General features: G+C 49.4%; 1 protein-coding gene and 1 long non-coding RNA gene across 3 annotated transcripts; both read left to right on the top strand.

Moving 5' to 3' along the window:
• Positions 1–1,130: 1,130 nt before the first annotated feature.
• Positions 1,131–8,423, top strand: Krt8 (keratin 8). Of its 2 annotated transcripts, none has more exons than XM_076912134.1 (9): positions 1,131–1,561; positions 3,600–3,808; positions 4,571–4,631; positions 5,530–5,625; positions 6,131–6,295; positions 6,537–6,662; positions 7,053–7,273; positions 7,408–7,466; positions 7,989–8,423. In XM_076912134.1, exons 1-9 carry the CDS (start codon positions 1,220–1,222, stop codon positions 8,180–8,182), a joined length of 1,473 nt encoding a protein of 490 aa, XP_076768249.1. In that variant the 5' UTR covers positions 1,131–1,219; the 3' UTR covers positions 8,183–8,423. The 2 variants fall into 2 exon arrangements, with proteins under 2 accessions (XP_076768249.1, XP_034372828.1); XM_034516937.2 differs by having other exon boundaries at positions 1,132–1,561; positions 7,992–8,423.
• A 2,100-nt stretch (positions 8,424–10,523) lies between these two features.
• LOC143434244 (uncharacterized) lies at positions 10,524–21,464 on the top strand. Its single transcript, XR_013103587.1, has 4 exons — positions 10,524–10,652; positions 17,470–17,664; positions 20,282–20,376; positions 21,305–21,464. It is a non-coding gene; the product is annotated as an uncharacterized LOC143434244 (long non-coding RNA).
• The last annotated feature ends 659 nt before the right edge of the window (positions 21,465–22,123 follow it).

The following is a 22,123-nucleotide window of genomic DNA, read 5'->3' as shown; positions in this document are numbered from 1 at the left end:
ATGAGTTCAGAGAGACAGGTGCAGGGAGAGGGTACTATCCCCATCACATCTGGCCAGCTTGGGGCCAGGGCAGAGAAGGAAGGGTCCAGGTGGCTGGAGAATGAGTCACGAGTAGGGCCATCCTGGTCCAAGGTACCATGACTCACTGTGTTGAGAGCCTTGGGAAGGTGTCTCCAAAGAAGAAATTGCAGCGAAGCCCCTGTGATATATAGTGCCGTGTCCAGAGAAAAAGAACTGTGTTTGACTTCTCTTTACCTTGCACCCAGAGAGAAGGCAGCTAGAAGCATGTGTTCATTCATTCTGCAAATATCTCCCTTTGCCAGCCTATGGGCGCTGGATGCCCCACAGGTAGCGGGGTGGGGTGGTAATGTTAGCTGTGTCCTGGACAGACAAGGCTAACAGAAGCTTGGGAGTGGAAAGGCTCTGCTCGCCTGCCTGGCCAGCCCCACCTAATGGAGGTATTAGGAGAGATGAGCCAGATGTGGTGGGGAACACCCTCAGTCCCAGTGCTGGGTGGTAAAGGAGCCAGCTTTGGTTAGGCTCCAGGGTACTTATACACCCAAAGGGGTTGTGACCCCCAGATTCCGAACCACGGGATATTTGATATGTCACTTCTGGGAAAGTGTAGCTCTATGCCTAGAGGAATTGCAACCCACTGGTGGAGAACCTGCTGCATATCTGTTATGTGACCCCTGAGGAAGGGTCCTTCCGACCTTCCTTGAGTTTCAACTTCTAGTGAGTTCTAGTAACCTGCTTGACTTGAGACACCGTCCCCCCCCCCCCTTTAAAAAAAAAAAAAAAACAAACTAAAATGCCTGGGAACTCTTTCTGCTCAGACCTCCCAGAGTAGCTCTCACCGGAGGGCAGGAGAAAGGACAGCTTAGATCCCTGTGCTCAGAGACCCCAGGCTCACTTCCTGCCTTCACAGGGCTCAATCGCTCTCTCCTGGATTTTTAGGGTGGGGTTGGAGAGGGATTGCGGGTGGGAGCAGCTCTCTACTGCCCTCACCTGAGTCCTGTCTGGAGGTTGTAGATGTTGGGTTAGGCCCTGCCCTCTAGTGTCTAGCCACTCAGGTAAGAGGCCCTTTTCCCTCCCCTGGGGCAGGGCTCTTCCTTTATAAAGGGCCTTTGCTGGGCGCTGTCCCACCGTCTAGAAGCAGCTGCTCAGCTCGCTCTCGAACCTCCGTCTTGAGCTCACTGCCTTCACTCCCAACTTCACCATGTCCATCAGGGTGACTCAGAAATCCTACAAGATGTCCACCTCCGGTCCCCGGACCTTCAGCAGCCGCTCGTTCACGAGTGGACCCGGTGCCCGCATCAGCTCTTCCAGCTTTTCCCGGGTGGGCAGCAGCAGCAGCAGCTTCCGGGGAGGCCTGGGTACCGGCGTGGGCCTGGGTGGCTTTGGCGGAGCTGGTGTCGGGGGCATCACAGCGGTCACGGTGAACCAGAGCCTGCTGAGCCCCTTGAAACTGGAGGTGGACCCCACCATCCAGGCTGTGCGCACTCAGGAGAAGGAGCAGATTAAATCCCTGAATAACAAGTTCGCCTCCTTCATTGACAAGGTGAGAGCCCTCTCTTTCTGACTAACCGTCCAGTGCTCTTTCTTCTGCCTTCACAAAGTTGCGTACACCTCTGCCCCCCATGAGCTCCCGTTGAGACCCACTCATCCTTCTCTTATACACTTTGATTTGGGCCGAGAGGGTCTGAAGTGCTTGTGACTAAATCCTGGGGCACCTCCCTCTCCACCGGCTGGCCTGGTCCCTTCCCTGTCGCTTTGCACTCTGGTGGCAGGGATGACCACCCCCACCCCCACCCCATCCCTCGCCCCCAAGGTTTCCTCTTGGTGCCCTGTGCATTTTTCTACCTTCCTGTTAAATAATGGAGGGTTGCGTAAGATTTTAGAAGGTTACAGGTATCTTGATAGAATCCGACAAACGCAGATGGAGTTCTTTGGTGCCCAAGGCCAGAGAGTGGGGGCTCCAGGTTGAGTCACTGCTCGGTCCCTGTCCTCCTCTAGTGTGGGCGGGGCTGCTACGGAGCAAGGCGGAGGTCTTGGGTCTGCCCTTCCACCAGGAGGAGCTCCGGTGTTGGGGTGGAGCGCGGGGAGGGGGAGTCGCGGGGCTCCGCCTCGGGAAGGCCCTGGCAGGATTCAAAGTCTGCGGGCGTTGGACACTCCGCTCCTGTTTCATGACTTGTTAAAACCGGAATTTATGGTCCCAGATAGCGTCGGCCTGCCCACGCCCCTCTGCGAGTTTGGCCCTTGTACCCCTTTCACTCTTTCTACCGTGGCTCCGCCCCAACTGCTTGGTTCCTTTGCAACCCGAAAGCCAGGCCAGGTTTTGCAGTCCTGTGGCTCAGTGGCCTTCGTGGCCCCGGGACGATTGGCCCTTTCTGCTGACTGGCTCCTAAGAGGCGGTGTGGGAACGGGAGGAGGGAAAACACGGGGCTGAGCCCTTGGAATCGGACGACCCAGGAGCGTCTGCCTCTTCTTCAGCAGGGCTTGCTAGCTCCAAGGGCCCCTAGCTTCTCACTGAGTCCCGATGGAGAGCAGTTGGCACAGACATAGCGTGTGCCTTGTGGTTACAGGGTCCCGCAATTTCCTCCGATGGGCCATCTTGTCAAGTTTGACTTCCTTATCTGTAAAACGGACATGACAGGCCCCAAATCAGTTTCTCGGTCTGTTCAGCTCAAAGTGGGAAGAGGTTTAGCAGCACCTGGCCGGAATTCAGCATTCCATTAAGACGAAATGCTGGAATTACTTGGGTTATTTGTCTTTTTTTTTTTTTTTTTTTGTAATTACGGGGAAGAAAGTATTTATAGCGTGGGTGTGGGAAAGTAATTGGATTGTTCCATCAGGATGTCTTCTTTCTAGTTTCCCCAGTTTAAAAAGTTAGAGCTCGGGGCTGAGAGTACAAAGTGCATTTCGCTCCTTTGGAGCGGTCAGGCTATTATCCTTACAAAAGACGTTCCCCTGTACCACGTCTTGGATTGCATGCTTTAAGATGTGAAGGCGGTGGGGGTGGGGGGTGGGGGGTGGGGGGGTTTGTTGGTTGTGGACAAGTGGGCAAGAGGGTGGCAGGAATCCCAAGGTTGAGGGGTCTCCAAGGCTGCTCCAGCAGGGTGAGAAAGATGAAAGGAGACATACCTGCTTGCTCTCTTGCCTCATCATGTGCTAAAAGTGGGCCCTCTGTGAAGAAGGGACTCCCAAAAGCCCCTACCCACCCAGATCAAGTTACTGTAGAAACCCTTAACAAGCATTTCCGGATGCAGGGAGAAAGGTTCTTTATTCAAGATCTCTTCAAATATTCATCAATAGTGTAATAGATGCCATTCTCAATCCTACATACAAGGTAAGGAACAGACTTTTAGAAACCGAGGCTGGGATGTATCGTCTATGCAAATAAAAGCCCCTCCTCAGCTACAGCTTCAGCCCCTCCCATCCCAAGTGCTGGAGGAACATGGCTTCTAATGCCACCACCATGACACTGTGCTATTTCCCCAGGTTGTATGTGACCATGGGAAGAGAGAATGATTGTCTCCCTCCCTCCAGACCCTAGCCTGATGTGGACTTTTATTTTTGGCCGTGTCCTCCCCACGCAGGTGCGCTTCCTGGAGCAGCAGAACAAGATGCTGGAGACCAAGTGGAGCCTGTTGCAGCAGCAGAAGACATCGAGGAGCAACATGGACAACATGTTTGAGAGCTACATCAACAACCTTCGCAGGCAGCTGGAAGCCCTGGGCCAGGAGAAGCTGAAGCTGGAGGCGGAGCTCGGCAACATGCAGGGTCTGGTGGAGGACTTCAAGAACAAGTGAGCCCCTCCCTGAATAAAGTCCTCTCACGTTGTCTCACTTTTGGGGACAGAGGCCTAAGTTCCCGTGGCCCTCTGCTTACGGGCAGTTTGGTCCTGTGGCCATACAGTCAGTTTTGCTTCAGTCTCAGGACTGTCTAGCTCAGGGCAACAAATTCCCTGGTTGAATAGTGTGCCTAAGCTGGGCATGGTGGCACATCTTTGTAATTATTTCACTCAGGAGACAGAGGTGGGAGGATTGCACAAACACAGCCCAATTTCACAGTGAGCTTTAGGCCAGCCAGAGCTACATAGTAAGATTTATTTATTTATTAGCTTGTTTATGTATTTATTTTGCACTAAGATGAGAGAGGCAGTTAGCAGTCCTCACTCACTTTTATTCTAATAGTTACGATCTGGCTAGCTCTCCAGAGGGTGCTCTGAGGTCTCATGACAGGCTCCATGCTAACTCTCTCAGCAAGCCAAATCTAATGTGTATTTGGAGAGTGCTTTTCTGCTCCAGGGCTCCCCACTGGCTGAGTACAAGGTTGGGTGGGGGTTGGGGAATGGGTATGGAGAGCAGAAGGATCAGCCTTGCATGCCCTACATGTCTGAACTGAGACAGTCATCTTCCCATCAGAGAGCAAGGTGGGGTAGGAGCGTCTCCCTTCATGAACACATTTAGCACTTACAAAGCCTTGGGCTCCGTCCCTGGCAGCAGCAGACCCAGGGCAGCCTTCGCCTTTACCCACTGACTCCTGTTTTTTTTTTTTTTTTTCCCAGGTATGAGGATGAGATCAACAAGCGTACAGAGATGGAGAATGATTTTGTCCTCATCAAGAAGGTGAGAGCCTGGGGGCGGGGCTACAGAGGTGGTGCAGAGGTTAAGAGGACCTGCCTTTCTTCCAGAGGGCCTGAGTTCAGTTCCTGCTACCCATATCAAATGGCTCACAGCAGCCCGTAACTGCAGCTCCAGGGATCCGGTGCCTCGGGCCTCTGAGGGCACCTGAACTCTTGTGTGCATAACCACATGCAGAAACACACACACATAATTAAACATGATAAAAATTAATTTAAAAAAATAGAGAAGAAGGACAGACCATCTTATCTATATGCAGACATGGGAGGCGTGGCTTTGGGACTTAGACTAGAAATTCTCTGGGATTTTCTACTGAACTCATTGCTTTCCAAGTAATAGGACAGATTCTTTTGCCATCCAATGCCTTCTAGATAGCAATAGACAGGACAGAGAGTTAGCTTCCTGAAGTTAGATAGTATACCAGATATCAAGTTGGACAAGGTAAGCAGTCTAGCCTTAGCTTTCTGGAGGGGGAAGGATAGGGGTAGGAGCCTGCAGGAAGCAGAGATAAAGACACATGGCTGGAGAGATGGCTCAGCAGTTGAGAGCACTGGATGCTCTTCCAAAGGATCCAGGTTCGATTCCCAGCACCCACATGGCAGCTCACAACTGTTTGTAACTTCAGTTCCAGAGACTCTGACACCCTCATGTAGACACACATGCAGGCAGAGTACCAATGCAATATTATTATAATAAAATAAAATAAAATAATAATAATAATAATAATAATAATAATAATAATAATAATAATAATAATAATAAATGCATGGCTGGGATCCAGGGGAATAGAAAGAGGCTGGGTTGGAGGATCAGCAAGTGTCAACCATGGGCAGATGTTGGGAGCCCCTGAGCACTGAACTTGGGCTCCTCACCCCACCCTCAGGATGTGGATGAAGCATACATGAACAAGGTGGAACTCGAGTCCCGCCTGGAAGGACTGACTGACGAGATCAACTTCCTCCGACAGATCCATGAAGAGGTACGTTCTCAGGGGCTGGAGTGGACTGGCCCTCCAGCCTGTCAGTGTCTGGCTCTGGCACCCAGTCAACAGGTTGTTTCTGTCTTCCAGTACACCAGTCAGCAAGGGCTCTGTTCAATGACTATAGGCAGCGGTTAAAATTGTTATAGAGGCTCTGTCCACTACTTGAGTTAGGGAAATGGGCTGAGGATTGAACAAACCCATCCCAGGTCCTCATACAGAGTGGGAACCCAGCCTAACTTAGCTCATGGTGTCCTCAAAGCCCCTCCCCTGCTCTTTGAGCTTTTTTGAAGACCCTCTTTCTCCTTGGCTGTTTACCTAACTTCAGGTTTCTCTTGATGCCTCCCTTCATGGCTCAGATTTTTTGACCCTAACACTAATCCTGAGTCTTCTTTCCACTGTAAATTTAATGTCTTCAAACCCTGGTTCTCACTTGCTCCTTTGTCACGTTGCAAAGGGCCCTGTGAACGGGGACAGAGCCTTACCACCTGCCCCTGCCCTACAGGAGATCCGTGAGTTGCAGTCTCAGATCTCAGACACGTCTGTGGTGTTGTCCATGGACAACAGCCGTTCCCTGGACATGGACGGCATCATCGCTGAAGTTCGTGCCCAGTATGAGGAGATCGCCAACCGCAGCCGGGCTGAGGCTGAAACCATGTACCAGATTAAGGTAAAGAGTGGGATCACAAGCCGGGCCTCCCTTCCTGGCCAGTTCTGTGCCCTGGATCATGAGGAGGGAACAGAATTCCAAATTTCACTCTGCCTGCTGTGGGCTGGCTCGGCACAATGGAAGCTTGGAGTTCTGGAGAGGGGCCTTCAGTGGTGTGTGCATGTGAGCATGTGAGCATGTATGCGTGTGAGCGTGGGTGAGATTTCAGCTAAAAACCTCACTTCCCTTCTTGCCCCTGCAGTATGAGGAATTGCAGACCCTGGCTGGGAAGCACGGGGATGATCTGCGCCGCACGAAGACGGAGATCTCCGAGATGAACCGCAACATCAGCCGCCTGCAGGCGGAGATTGAAGCCCTCAAAGGCCAGGTACTGGTGGGCGTGGCTGGGACTGGGTGGGCGTGGCTGGGGCTGGGGCTGGGGCTGGGGCTGGGGCTGGGGCTGGGGCTGGGGCTGGGGCTGGGGCTGGGGCTGGGGCTGGGGCTGGGGCTGGGGCTGGGAGCAGCTCTAGGACTTGCCTAGCATTGCCTAAAGCCCTGGTTCAGTATGGCTTAAATCCAGGTGTGGCGACACACACTGGCAATTGGTAGGCTACAAAAGAAGGGTTGTAAAGTCAAGGCCAGCCTGGGCTATATAGTGAGTTCCAGGCTAGCCTGGGCTTCAAAACTAATGACCAACAAAAAAGCTCAATGAGGATGGGTTTTAGGGAGGGACGTACACCAGATACCACCTGGTGCTCATGTGTCTCCTTCGCCACAGAGGGCAACCCTGGAAGCAGCCATTGCTGATGCCGAGCAGCGCGGGGAGATGGCCATTAAGGATGCCCAGGACAAACTGTCTGAGCTGGAGGCTGCCCTGCAACGAGCCAAGCAGGACATGGCCAGGCAGCTGCGCGAGTACCAGGAACTCATGAACGTCAAGCTGGCTCTGGACATCGAGATCGCCACTTACCGCAAGCTTCTGGAGGGCGAGGAGAGCAGGTGGGTTTGGAGGTCTCAGAAAACATGGAATGGGGAGGAGTGGGTGCTGTCCGGGGCCCTCCTGGGATGTGGATTCTGCACTGGGATGAAAAGGGCCAAGAGTTGGCCCTGACACCCTACACATCTGGTTACAGGCTGGAGTCTGGGATGCAGAACATGAGTATCCATACGAAGACCACCAGTGGCTACTCAGGTGAGTGTCCTGGGCCTTGGGGATGGAGGGTGGGGGGCCCAGGAGGTCAGGGCTTTGAGAGATGCTGTGCTCAAAAGCAGTTGACAAGGGAAGGGGTTTGACTCCTGTTCTTGGCAGAATTCCAGAGTGATTGGTGACAGATTAAGGGCACAATATGCTCGGCAATAGAGTCCCCCACAAATGCTAGCTGTGTGCCGGACCTGTGCTAAGTTCCTCACGTGTGTTATTGTCTTCTATGCTTCTTCACATTTTGCAACCTCAAAACTCCCTCCATATAGCTTGAGAGATGGGATCATTTAAGATGTAGTCAAAGACATGCAGCTAAAAGGGGAGCCTTTTTGATGTTCAGTACTCCGTATCGATAAGGAGTGACCCAGGCAGGAGTTGGTCAGGTCTAGACCAGCCTAGACCAGCCTAGACCAGCCTAGACCAGCCTCTCCATCTGTGGTTGTCAGGGGGTAACTAGGGAGAAGGGGATTTAAGCCTGTACTCACATGGCTGTCTCTATCCCTCGTCGTGGAGCAGGAGGACTGAGCTCATCCTATGGAGGACTCACTAGCCCTGGCTTCAGCTATGGAGTGAGCTCCTTCCAGCCCGGCTTCGGTTCTGTTGGGGGATCCAGCACTTTTAGCCGCACCAAGGCTGTGGTCGTGAAGAAGATTGAAACCCGAGATGGGAAGCTGGTGTCCGAGTCTTCTGATGTTGTGTCCAAGTGAATGGCCACTGAAGTCGTTGCCAGCCTGAGCTCCTGCAGCTGCTCAGGGCTCATGGGGAGACAGCTGTATGGCGTCCCTGTATAGAGTACAGGGAACTAGAGACCCGCCCTAGGGTCAGCCCTAACCCTATGGCCAACCTTGGGAGGAATTTTGTATCTGGGATATCCCAATGGCCCCTGCCTCCCACCCAAACCCAATTCAATTGTATTTTTCAAAATAAAGCCTCAGGTGGTTCTATCAACTAACTGGCTTTGGTGTGTTTGTATTCATGTAGGTGGGAGGGGTTGGGCAGGAGGCTCCTTCCTGGGAAACAGAAGCCGAGTGTGCTGGGCAGGGATGTCTTTATTCTCCAGGCTGTTCCAAGAGAATGTCTATACTCTGGCTATGGAGCATGGTTCTTCACCAATGCATAGCCTCTCACAGTTTACAGCAGGGTCTCAGATGTCCAGGTTCCATCAAGCTTTGCAGTAACTTGGCAAGGAATCAGGTTTTGGGTGGTCCTATCAGAGAGACTCAGTGTGCTGCTCCCCAGACCTCAGGCATTAGAGTGGCTGAGTGGGGCATCAAAGTAAAGACTTCCCAGTTCTCCAGCCTGTCTTTGGCCAGAGACACGGCTTCCTTGTGTTTAGGTGTATTTGTTTGCCTTTCCTATGTACTTTCCAGGGACCTAGGAGGTCTGGTTTCCCACCCTTCCAGATGTCCAGAGTCTATTTTTAGTGATGGAGTGTATTGGGCCTGCAATTTCTAGATGCCACGATCGTTTACTATAGGACTTGGCACAGACACATGGGTTTGCCCTGCTCCTCACCAACACACCCACCCACATGGCTCTTAACCACTCCTGCCTCCCCCTCCCTTGTAATCTTGATAGAAAGGGTGTGTATGGAGCCCAGTGTTTGTATGTGGAGGGTGGACTGTGTGCTTATGGGTGTGTATAGGTTCATTGAAGTGTGTGAATGGGTATGCCTATCTGTCAAGCAAGTATCCCAAGGTTTAGAGCAGGGCAGGAGAGTGTTAGGAGACAGGTCCATGAGGCATTACCAACACCATTGCCATCAGTGTGGAGATTCCCACAGTCACATGGTCCATGCAGCCCCAGGCTAGGTGTGCATGAGGCTTTTGCTATTTCAGATTTGTTGAAAAGTGGTAGAGAACTGGTACAGAGGGGACAGGAAGTAGGGCCAGACTGGACAGGAAGTAGGAACAGACTGGACAGGAAGTAGGGCCAGACTGGACAGGAAGTAGGAACAGACTAGACAGGAAGTAGGAACAGACTGGACAGGAAGTAGGAACAGACTGGTACAGGAAACTCCCAATTATTTCCCAGTTCCCTGGCATCAGCCTTATCACCTTCCTAACTACCTGGCTCTGTGGATCTGGGCTTTTAGGCTGTCATTGTCCTTCCAAGCCTTCTACCATGCTCAGCCAGGGCCAAGGAGCCTAAGTAAGGATCTTAAGTAAGGGACTTCAGTCATTATCGTGTTAGGCAGAGCTTGGGCACCAACAGCCCCAGTAGGTTGGGTTTGGCAGCCTATCCTTACTTATAAAGCAATTAAAGAAACCAAATAATAGTAAAAACCAGAAAAAGGACTCTTCAACATGGTCACCTTGGGAAGAGAAACACAGAGAAACCCCCAAGTCCATTTTTAGGATCCTGGCTCCAGTTTTGGGGTTAAGTAGAGCACCAGAGTTAGGCATAGCTGTGCAGTCATGGCCAGGGAATAGTCCTGCCTACCACTGGACCATTATTTTCTTGCCTCCAGCAAGGTGGTCTGACAACTTGTCAATCTGAGCGTGAAGACACACCACCCTTTGTGCTTTCAAACATTTACATTTTATTTTTTATTTACTCATTGTGTGTAGGCGTGTGTGTCCATGTGGAGGTTAGAGAATGACCTGTAGGAATTGTTCTCATTTTCACTCTGGGTCCTGAGGGTGGAATTCGGGTCAGCAGGCTTGGCGTCAAGTGTCTTTATCATCTGAGTCATTTCCACGGTCTTCCTACTTTTACTTTTATTATTGTTGTTGTTGTTATTATTATTTTTAATACAGGGTCTTACTGTAGCCTAGACTGCTTTTGAAGTCCCTGTCCACCTGCCTTAGATGGGATGACAGGTGTACACTAACACCCTTGGAGGTAAATGCAGTTTTATTACCATTTACAAACACATCCAAAGCGAGTCCCAGGAAACAGGAGGAGAGTTATTAGGATCGCCCTGGGCGACTGGAACATGCTGAGAGACCTCTTGCCCACTAGTGCCCCAAGTCAATATTTTCAGTTTTGCCACACCCAGTCCTTGAAGCCAGCCACCTGTCTTATCAGGCTCCGTTGCCAGGCAATGGGCAGGTTGGGTGCAGCCTCCGTTCATAGTTCCCAGGTGATCTTCACACTCTGGATGTTTGCTGAAGGGAAGGCAACACAGCTCCTCCATGTTGGAACCTATCTGCTTTCATGTGCACTCACCACGGGGTAAGGCCATTACTGCTCAGGAGGACCCTTCTTGTCAGAATTTATGCATTTATTTATTTTTAGTCTTCTTTAAAGAATTTACTTTTATGGGTACAGGTGTTTTGCTTGCATATATGTGCACGTATGTGTCCCATAAAGATCAGAAGACAGTGCTGGGACAAGAGTTACAGACAGTTGTGAGTTGCCATGTGAGGGCTTACAGACAGCAGTGAGCTGTCTTGTGGGTGCTGGGAATTGAACCAGAGTTTTCTGGAACAGAAACTAGTGCTAAGCCATCTCTCCAGCTCCTACTTTTGATCCCCAACACCATATAAATCAGGCATGGTGGCACAGGCCTATTATCCCAGCACTCAGGAGGTAGAGGCAGGAGGATCAGAAGTTCAAGTTTGAGGCCAGCCTGGGCTACAGGAGATCGTGTCTTGATGAATGAATAAATGAATGAAATACAGTCTTTATTTACATGAGGAAACTTGGGAGAATAGAAGATAAACATTTTAAAACACACATAGCCCTGAATACTCGTAGGCTCTCCATCTGGAGATTCAGCCAACCATGGACAGAAGACATTCCAGGAGAAGGGACGGCACCCATCTCTCAAACATTCATATTTCCTCTCTTGTCCTTATGACCTAAATAAGACAGTCTAACATTATGTAGCATTTACATGATATTAAACGTAGACTAGTGAGAACTCACAGCATAAGGAGCTGGTGTGACCCATGCTCGTAACTACAGCTCTTGAGAGCAAGAGGATGTGCGTTCAATGCTAGCCTGGACTAAATAGCTAGACTTTGTCTCAAATCAAAAGCCAAAACCAAACCCAAACAAAAATCAAAAACCAAAACCAACCAAAAAAACAAAACAAAACCCCAAAACAATAACCTTCCATGCCCCCCCAAACCCAAACCCCCACCTCCTTAAAAAAAAAAAAAACAAAAAACAAAAAAAATCAAAACCCAAACCAAAAACCCATACAAACTAAATACAATCAAAGCAAAATGGAGACCAAGTTACAGGAGGGCGTGTTAGGTTCAGTGCAGATCCTGCAAGGTTTTATTTGGGAGACAAACTCTCAGTATTTGGTACCCAGTGGGTCCTGAAGTCAGTTTCTACAAGGGCCAAGGGCTTCATTCCTGCAGGGCCTGTGCTTAGTGAATGAAAGAAACAAACATGGCCACTCCTAGGTAAGGTGGAGGAGGAAGTTTATGATAGATAAGAAGAATCGTCTATGCAGCGAGATCTGAGGGAGTCCAGAGTGAACATGACCCTGAGCCTGTGAGGAGATGGGGAGGGGAGAAAGGAGAGGAAAGAACAGCTGCCAACCAAGAGGAGCAGCCTGAGCCAAGAGACTGGCCAAGAGAGTAGGCGAAAAGACCAGGGAACCAAAATGGCTGGATTATGTAGGGAAGGACAGTCCGGCACAAGAGAAGTTTAGGGTAGAGGGCAGGGCACACCAGGCAGGAGGGGCCTGTAGAGGATGCAGGGGTGCTAGGAGAACCCAGAGACTAGGTCTGCTTTGCTGTGTTAGATTGACACTTGAATCATTTGTTCTGGGTTCAAAACCTAACACTGACCCCCTTACAGCTTGAAATGATGATCCTGAAAGGCAGGTTAGGTCCCAGAGTCACCAATTTCCTTTTGGTCACACTCTATTTATTTATTTATTTATTTTCAAAAATCACATATAAGCTGATTTTAAATTAAAAAAATAAATCTATTATTTAAAATAATTTAAATTAAAAATTACTTTCTGCATTTGAGTGGGCCAGACGAGCCTGTAATATAGAATTCAAGAGTCCGAGAAGGCTCTGGCCTGCCCCGTCGCCTGGTTTCTCTTTCGAAGAACAGCTGGGCTGTGTTTCTTGTGAGTTGTCCCTGGTGATGTCTGTGTATGTACAGTTCCTCAGGTTTGCACATGCGTACACATTCAGCAGTGTTGGCTTGTGCAAAGGGCAGGGCATAGCATGTTGTCATCCTCCTGCTTTGACATGGTGGCCCTGACAGTCATGGTGCTGCATCTCCAGATGCTCAGTGCCAACACAGTGGCTCACCCCTCTTGCATCTTTCCTTCTCATAGTCCAGGACTCTCCTCCACCCGCTATCACCCCAGTTTTCCAAACTTGTTCTTCTTCAGCTCCATTCTTGGGACTTGGAAATGCTAGCCACAGGACAGCTTCGTTGGGACCCTGACACATCATGGTTGGAAGGGGCTAGCCTTGGCTAACCCCAGGGCCCTTCACTCTCTTCCTTTTTCTTTCTCTGTGTGGCCCTAGCTGTCCTGGCACTTGCTCTGTAGACCAGGCTAACCTCGAACCCAGAGCTCTGCCTCCTAAGTGCTGGGGTTAAATACATGTACCACCATGCTTGCCCTCTGCTCTTTTACTGAGGTACTTTGTGTTAAGTCAATGTCCCATCGGTTAGCCATACCCCCAGATCCAGATGTTCCCTGAGAAATATCCAGCTCCCCAAGTTTTCCTGCTGCCCAGATCTGGATCTTTCCTGTTACTTGCCATAGTGGGTGTGGCTATTTATTGTCAACTGGGAAGAGGAAACCTCAATTGATGAATTGCCTCCATTGGCCACAGACATGTGTCTGTGGGGTATTTTCTTGATTGCTAACTGAAGGAGGACGGCCTAGCCCACTGTGGGCGGTGCCACTCCTGGGCAAGTGGGTCTGGGTTGTTTTAGGAAGGCAGCCGAGCAAGCAGTAAGCATTGCTCCTTTCTGATCTCTGCTTCAGTTCTCACCTCCAGGTTCCTGCCTCAGTTTCCCGTGATAATGAACTGTAACCTGAAAAGCAGATAAAGCCTTTCTTCCCTGAGTGGCTCTTGGTCAGAGTTTTTAATCACAGCAACAGAGAAGCAAACTAATACATATTGCCTTTTCTTTCTGAGACAGGGTTCATGTAGCCCAGGCTGGCCTCAAACTCTATATGTAGTCAACGATGGTCTTGAACTCCTGATCCTCTGGTCTCCTGAGTGCTGGGATTATGTGTTCGTGCCACCTGTTCTGTGGTTCGAGGGATCACCCTCTGGACTTCCTCCAATGTCTCATCCCCAGAAAGACCTTTATAGAGCATTTGAAGAGACAAGGAAATTGAGTGGAATTTTTAGAGCCCCCCACGCCCTGTTGTATTAGCTTTAGTTGTCAACTTGCCCAAGCTTACCATCAACTGGAGAGAGGGACTATCAACTGAGGAACTTCCTCCATCAGATTGGCCTGTGGCCATATCTGTGAGGCATTTCCTTGATTGATGTAGGAGGCCCTAGCCCACAGTGGCAGTGCTATCCCCGGGCTGGTAGGCCTGAGTGGGAGCTTGGGATCAGAGCCACAAGCAGTGCTCCTCTGGCTTCACAGGCAGTGCTCCTCTGGCTTCACAGTCCATGATCCTCTGGCTTTACAGGCAGTGCTCCTCTGGCTTCACAGGCAGTGTTCCCCTGGCTTCACAGGCAGTGCTCCTCTGGCTTTACAGGCAGTGCTCCTCTGGCTTCACAGGCAGTGCTCCTCTGGCTTCACAGGCAGTGCTCCTCTGGCTTTACAGGCAATGCTCCTCTGGCTTTACAGGCAGTGCTCCTCTGGCATCACAGGCAGTGCTCCTCTGGCTTTACAGGCAGTGCTCCTCTGGCATCACAGGCAGTGCTCCTCTGGCTTCACAGGCAGTGCTCCTCTGGCTTCACAGGCAGTGCTCCTCTGGCTTCACAGGCAGTGCTCCTCTGGCTTCACAGGCAGTGCTCCTCTGGCTTCACAGGCAGTGCTCCTCTGGCCTCACAGGCAGTGCTCCTCTGGCATCACAGGCAGTGCTCCTCTGGCATCACAGGCAGTGCTCCTCTGGCTTCTGCTTCAAGTGCCTGCCTTGAGTCCCTGTCTTGACTTTGTTTGATGATGACCTAGAGCCTAAATCCTGCCCCCCTTCAAGTTGCCTTTGGTCAACAGGTAGTTGCTGGGAGGGCTGGAGAGATGACTCAGTGGTTAAGAGCACTGATGCTCTGCCAGAGGTCCTGAGTTCAACTCCCAGCAACCACACGGTGGCTCACAACCATCTGAAACGGGATCCGATGCCCTCTTCTGGTGTGTCTGAAGTCAGCTACAGTGTACTTGTATAAACAATAATAAATAAATAAATAAATAAATAAAATTTTAGTTGCTGGGACTTGAACTCAGGACTTGTCTACCTCTAATCCTTCCAGTAATTGGCCATAGCCATTCTAATTTAACCAATAGTTCTAAAAATATTTATTTATTTGAATGAGTATCAGATCCCATTACAGATGGTTGTGAGCCACCATGTGGTTGCTGAGACTTGAACTCAGGACCTCAGGAAGAGCAGTCAGCTCTCTTTACTGCTGAGCCATCTCTCCAGGACCCCCAGCCAACAGTTTCAAATTAAGGACCAAAGCCTGCACTACAAAAGCTGGTAAATGTGAGAATTAATTCGTAAGCAACTAGATCTTCGGGTACAGAATTTAGTATCACAATAGGCAGCAACAGACCACACCTCAACCCGAAGCTGTCTGGTTAGCCTGTGCTTCATCCTAGTAGGTCATTTGCGCCTCTGTGGATGGGTAATTGATGACAGCCTTCGCTTGCACACTCGAGCTCCACGGGACAGGGCTGCACCCTCTGCTTGGTCTTCACTGCTGCCTTGGTTCTTCCTCTCTGAGGGAGTGATGGGGCCTCTGGGTGAAGAAGCTCATAGGTTGTCAATAAAGTTGCTAAATATGGAGTGTGTAATCCTGTCTACTTGGGAGGCTTTTGCAAGATTACTCACAATACCATCTCCAAAGAAAAGGTAGGGTTGGGGCTGTGGCTCGGTTGATGGTGTTTACCCACCACTCACAACGCCCTGGGTTCAACCCCCAGCAGCACAGAGACCAGGCTGCTTCTTGTGACCATCATCCCAGCACTTGGGAGGTGGAGGCAAGATCTCTCTCTGTAGCAATGGCTGACAAGAACTCACCACGTAAACCAGGCTGGGCCTGGAACTCACAGAGATTCCCCTGCCTCTGCCTCATGAACACTGAGACCAAAGGTGTGGGGCACCATGCCCAGAATCTCCCTCTTATGTTGTAGATGTTTTGGTGGGTGGTTTATGGAGGCTCAGATTCTGAGCTGAGAAAGCCAAACTTGATCTCGGGAACACAGGGTTCCACTGGAGGGTTTTCTTTTCTTTCTTTCTTTTTCTTTTTTCTTTTTTCTTTTTGGTAGGAGGTAGGCAGGGTTTAGTTTTAGAAAGAACAATCCTGGCATTGTCAGATAGGGACACATGACTCAAATCGGACCAAAAAAATGAACCCTGGGAAGGAATCAAAGACCTGGATGGACATTAGGACTCTGTCACCTATAGGAGCTGTGATATGACCGTGTTACCTCCCATGTCTTCATTTCAACGAAGTGAGGACAACTGAGCCATGTCATGGAAGTGGTGCATGGCAGCACCCTGATGACACAAGGGGTTTGCGAACTAACAAGGGAAATGACATTTGTGCTTGTCAGAGTTAGGGTTCCTATTGCTGTGATGGGATCTGGAGGCAGGAGCTGATGCACAGGCCATGGAGGGGTGCTGCTCACTGCCTTCTTTTTATGGCTTCCTCAGCCTGCTTTCTTAGAGAACCCAGGACCACCAGCCCAGGGATGGCACCACCCACCGTGGCTGGGCCCTCCCCCATTGATCACTAAGTGAGGAAATGCCTTACAGCTGGATCTCATGGAGGCATTTCCAAAACTGTGGGCCCTTCCTCTCTGATGACTCTAGCTTGTGTCAAGTTGACACACAAAACCAGCCAACACACCACTCTTTAGGAGATAGTCTATCTCCATGCCTTCTCCTCCCTGTCAGGTCCCACAGGAGTGGCGAAAACACAGAGGGCCAGAGAAGGCGCCTCTCTGATCCATGATTGTGTCCTTCTCGGTGAGGCTTCATCACTTCCCGGTTTTGTTGAAAATGAGGGAGAGAGAGAGAGAGAGAGAGAGAGAGAGAGAGAGAGAGAGAGAGAGAGAGAGAGAGAGATTCTCTTTCTTTTTAAAAGAAAAGATTTACTTTATGTATTTGGGTGTTTTGCCTGTGTGTATGTTTGCTCACCACATGACTGTAGTGCCTGCAGAGGCCAGAAGAGGGCGTTATGGAGTTATGGCCGGCTGTGAGCTGCTTGGTCGGCGCTGGAAATCCAACCTGGAAGATCAGCAGGTGCTCTTAACCACTGAGGTTTCTCGTCAGTCCCATCTTCATCTTTTTCTTACTAGCTTCCAGTCCAAAGTGGGCTTCACCTCACCTGGTCCTCTGAATATGTTCTCTGGTGGCAAGCTCAGTTCTCCGTTTAGAGTCCCAGAAGCAGACAGTGGCTTGTGAAGCCGAGGCGTTTGGTAGTAGGGTTAGATCAGAGCAACAGGTTGGATCTAGGCCCAAGCTTTTGCCAGAAGACCTCACCTGCTCTTGTCCTCTAGTGGAGATCACTTTGAACACAGGGTCTGTCCTAGGCTGGCTATCTCCTAAAGAGTGGTGTGCTGGCTGGTTTTGTGTCAACTTGACACAAGCTAGAGCCATCAGAGGAAGGGTTCACAGTTGAGGAAATGCCTCCATGAGATCCAGCTGTAAGTCAATTTTCTCAATTGGTGATCAGTGAGGGAGGGCCCAGTCCATGGTGGGTGGTGCCGTCCCTGGGCTGCTGGTCCTGGGTTCTATAAGAAAGCAGTCATGGTGGGTGGTGCTATCCCTGGGCTGGTGATTCTGGGTTCTAATAAGAAAGCAGACTGAGGAAAGTATAGGAAGAAGGCAGTAAGCTGCACTTTTTGAGTATGTTGTATGGGTCTCTTTGTGCAGGTTTTGGGCGCCTCCTGGTGGACACTATGAGAACTGTCTTGCAGTGTAGGCAGCGGCTCCCTTTCTCATTTCAAACGTTCATTTGGTTGGTTACCTTTGGAGTTGACCTGGCTAGCAATAACATGGATACCTTGAAGAGAGATTTTGGTTTAAAAGATCAAATTTACAAGTACAAACATGAGCCAGGCAGCCAAGGTAAGAGTGGAGTGGGTCTGGGGTAAGAAACTGGACAGACACCCCTGGTTTGCACTGGAACAACTTCAGACCGTTCTTCATGTTCACAAAATGCCGCGGATGGCATGGGACTTTCTTTCTTTCAGTGAAGAGCACAGGATGGCTTCCTTTTAAATCTCTAGAAAAGATGGCTCATTCACAATTAGAAATGATCTCAGCGGGAGAGGCAGGGACAATGGGTTGAGGGGAGTGGAATCGTTTGCCACATATTAAGGGTTGTCAGATTTTAAAAAACAGAGAAGCTGGACATGGTGGTGTATGCAGTTAATCCCAACATGTGGGAGACAAAAGCAGCCTTTGAGTCTGAGTTCAGCCTTGTCTACTTCATGGGACTCAGTCTCACACAAAAACAAAACAACATAAAAAAAAAAAACAAACCAAGAAAAAAACAACCAAAAATCAAAAACCAAAAACCAACCAAATGTAAAGAAAAGGAGAACATGACCACAACTGGGGTGTGGCTAAGGGGAAGTGTATGTATGTATGTATGTATGTATGTATGTATGTATGTATGTATGTAAGTGTGTATGCATGTATGCAAGTATGTATGTATGTATGTATGCAAGTATGTATGTATGTATGTATGCAAGTATGTATGTATGCAAGTATGTATGTATGTATGTATGCATGTATGTATGTATGTATGTATGTATGTAAGTATGTATGTATGTAAGTATGTATGTATGTATGTATGTATGTATTATTGTAGATATGTGAGAGTGAGAGAACAGCCAGAGGCATCTGGAAGTGCCCGGCAGGGAGAGAAAGTAGCGGGCTGAACACTGCCAGCAGAATAGATCAGGCCATGGGGGGTGGGATGTGAATCAGAGAGGAAGAGGAAGGAGAGGGCAAAAGAGGGGACCAGGAACTGAGAGCTGAGGACCAATAGAACCAAGAGAGAAAAGAGAAGCTGGGGGAAGGGGATCAAAGCTCAGGGGGAGAGGTTTAAGGTAGGTATGGCGGGTGGGGGGGTCCTGGGTGGGGGAATGTGTCAGGGAACAGTGAGAAATGCTGAGGAGCCAGGAATATGTAACAGGTACTTGCAATGCGGAGAGCCTGGCTGCCAGCTATTTGCACTTTGGTATGTTAAATAGACACCACAGTTAGCCATTTATCCTGAGTTTCTTTTGGACCTGACAAAAACATAAAAAACAGCCAAAATGTAAACAAAACAAAACAAGACAAAACAAAAAAAAAACCCTGTAAAAAAAAAAGGCATTGTAGCACCTCTCATTTTGTCAGTCCTTTGGCTAAGGCGCAGGATCATCTCTACTGGGAAGAATCCAAGGAGCCAGAGGTGCATAATCGCCCAGACAGAGCCTGTGTTCCCAATTCCTGATGGGACTAGTGGGACTCTGAATGGCCCAAGCCACCACCAAGAGCTGCTGGCCCTCTTTCCTCATTCTACCTGCTGAGGTGGGGCTGGGGTGGGGGTGGGGGGAGACCGTTAAAGGCTGCCACTGTGGTGGCCACTGGTCAGGGCTGCTTCAGAACAGCTGGTTTGCTCTGAGACCTGCTATCAGTGCTAAATCGTATATCAGATTTGGAAGACCTGGTATCAGAAAAAAGAATATAGAGTGTTGTAACTCTGTGTGCATGTGTGCTGCACCTATCATCGGTGTTGGGAGTGTTGGGTGGAGGTGGGGATGGGAACATCCATGGTACTTACTGGCCAGGAAGCCTAGGAGAATAGAGGAACTGCAGGTTCACTGAGAAGCCCTGTCTCAGGTAGAGGGGCTGGTGAGACAGCTAAGATCAGGTGAAGGCGCTCCCACCAGGCCTGATGCCCTGAGTTGGATCCTTGGAACTCACATGGTGGAGGGAAAGAATCAATTCCCAGAAGTCCTCTGACCTCTACATGTGAACTGTGACAGATGTGTGCCCACATATGAAACAAATGAAACATGAAACAAATAAATGCAGAAAAATAAAAATAAAAAAGTAAGGTGGAGAGTGATAGAGAAAGATGCCTGATGTTAGCTTCTGGCCTTCACACACACATGCACACATATGTGCACACATTTACACACATATGCACACACATTTACATTTACACACATGCACACACATTCACACACATTCACACACATTTACACATGGACACACACATGCACATACACACATTCACACACATATTCACACATGCACACACATGCATGCATTCACACACACATATACATTCATACATGCATGCACATGCACACACATTTACACATACATTCACACATACATGTACATACACACATGCATGACACACATGCACATACATACACATGCACAGCCACACATGCACACACACATTCACACACATTCACACACATTCACACACACATGTACACACATGCATGTACACATGTACATATACATTTGCAACATGCATGCACACGTGCACACAGAGACATGCACAGAAACACACACATGAACATGTGTATGGACATATGCACATACCCACACAAACATATACCACACACACATACTTATATTTGTAGGACGGTTGCATGTTAGACTCAGACTTAAGATACATGGGATTATATAAAGTATTATTTTAAACATAATTTCATGATACATGTTGTCTCAGGCCTGCCATGTCAGCACTTGGGGCTGAGGCAAGAGGATCCAGTGATCAAGGATTAGCCTAGGCGGAGACCCTGTCTAAAACAAACCAAAACCAAGGTAATGACTCTGCTCCTTTTTACTTTTAAAATAAGTTTATGAGCCAGGAGTGATGGTGCACCCCTTTAATTCCAGCACTCAGGAGGCAGATGTGGGTGGATTTCTGTGAGTTGGAGACCACAGTGAGTTCCAGGACAGCCAGAGACACATAGTGAATCTCTCACTAAATTCTACTGGCAGCTCTCATTTAAGGCTCATACTTCTGTCTGTCCAGTGTCCACCAGGAGTCCAGTGTCCAAGGAGAGCAGGGAGCTGCAACCCTCATTTTTTTGTACCCTTTCCTGGTTTCTGCCCAGGAATGTGGTTCCAGAGATCTTTGCAGTAGAGATCTGAAGTTTTCTATGAAATTCGATTCCTGTTATTTATTTATTTAAAATTATTTATTTTTATGTTATGTAAATTTGTGTTTTGCCTGCATGTATGTCTGTGTGAGATTCGCTGAACTGGAGTTACAGACAGTTGTGAGCTACCATTCGGGGGATGGGAATTGAACCTAGATCTTCTGGAAGAGCAGCCAGTGTCCTCAACTTCTGACCATCTCTCCAGCCTGAAACCTGATTTCTAAATGCTAGCCACTACTCCAAATACTTAAGGAAGCCATCTTGGCCATCCTCGCTGAGTCACTAGAAACTGTTTCTGAAAATTTACTCTTAGCTGGAATACAGAGACCAGAGGGACAAGCTTGCCTCGGTGACAGCTCTACAGGACCTTGAAAAGGAACATCACCAATCTCTTTGCTCACCAGACTTTGAGAGTCATTGCCAGTCTTGAGACAGTGCTTGCGGTGGGGTTGGGGGACTCAGAACACAGAAGCGTATCAGAGGGAGCCTGGGATAGCTATAAAAACTCTTGATGGTCTTTGTTTAGCATTATACATAAACTGCCCTAAAGTGCCTTTCAGTACATTAAAGGTGGCATCTCTCCACAGAGGGAAGTGTTTGAGGACACCGGAAGTACACCATCTGTCCACTAGGGGGCAGCAGAGGAGCACGGAGGAAACTGGACCTGAACTTGCCAGCCACGTGCAGCTCCTATTCCAGGAGCCAGACCTGGGCGGTTCCTGGTCACAGCCTATCATTGGCCACAGAGGCATGCTTTGTACTTATCAGGGGAAGCTCCCATTGTTTTGGATAGAACATGACGTGATGAATGACATTTGTGTGGATTTTAGTCTCTATCCACGGGAGTCCCACACCTTGTATTGTTGTAGGGTGGGTGGGAGGTGGAGCTGAATGCCAAGAGATGTGAGGTGTCCCGGGCAGCCTTGTTTGTGAAGGAAACTGTGCATTGCAGGTTTAAATATCAAAGGAGAGGCACCAAGGGCTTGTAGTAGTAACATTGCCTCGTTTGCTTGCTGTTCCTCATCTGTCCAGCAGGGGGCAGCACCTGGCTCCTGGCGCCAAGCACCATCTTTAGAGCTTTCTGAGGCTGAGGCTGGAGGTCCATGACTCCTCATAAGGTTGGCAGACAGAGAAAGAGGTAGACCAGACCCCAGGGGGCACAAGCATGGCAGACATCAGAAGGGCACACCTGAATTACTAGGGCTTAGTTGGCCTATGTGAGTTCCTAGCTCACAGGTCCAGCTCCCTGTAGTCCTGGTGTCTCAGGGAGGGCAGTTGGGGTCATGCCAGAGTGGAGCTGAAATGTTTTGCTTTCCAGTTTAGTGTGTGTCCCTCCATTTTACTCAGTAGGAACACACAGGAAGCCTGAGCGTCAGGGCTTGCCTGACGGGACTGGAGACCATAGA

The sequence above is a fragment of the Arvicanthis niloticus genome, chromosome 13 (assembly GCF_011762505.2).
Source record: "Arvicanthis niloticus isolate mArvNil1 chromosome 13, mArvNil1.pat.X, whole genome shotgun sequence".
In the NCBI taxonomy this organism is placed as follows: domain Eukaryota; kingdom Metazoa; phylum Chordata; class Mammalia; order Rodentia; family Muridae; genus Arvicanthis; species Arvicanthis niloticus.
Note: the sequence above shows the minus strand (reverse complement) of the source record. Positions and strands in the feature narration are given on the sequence as shown.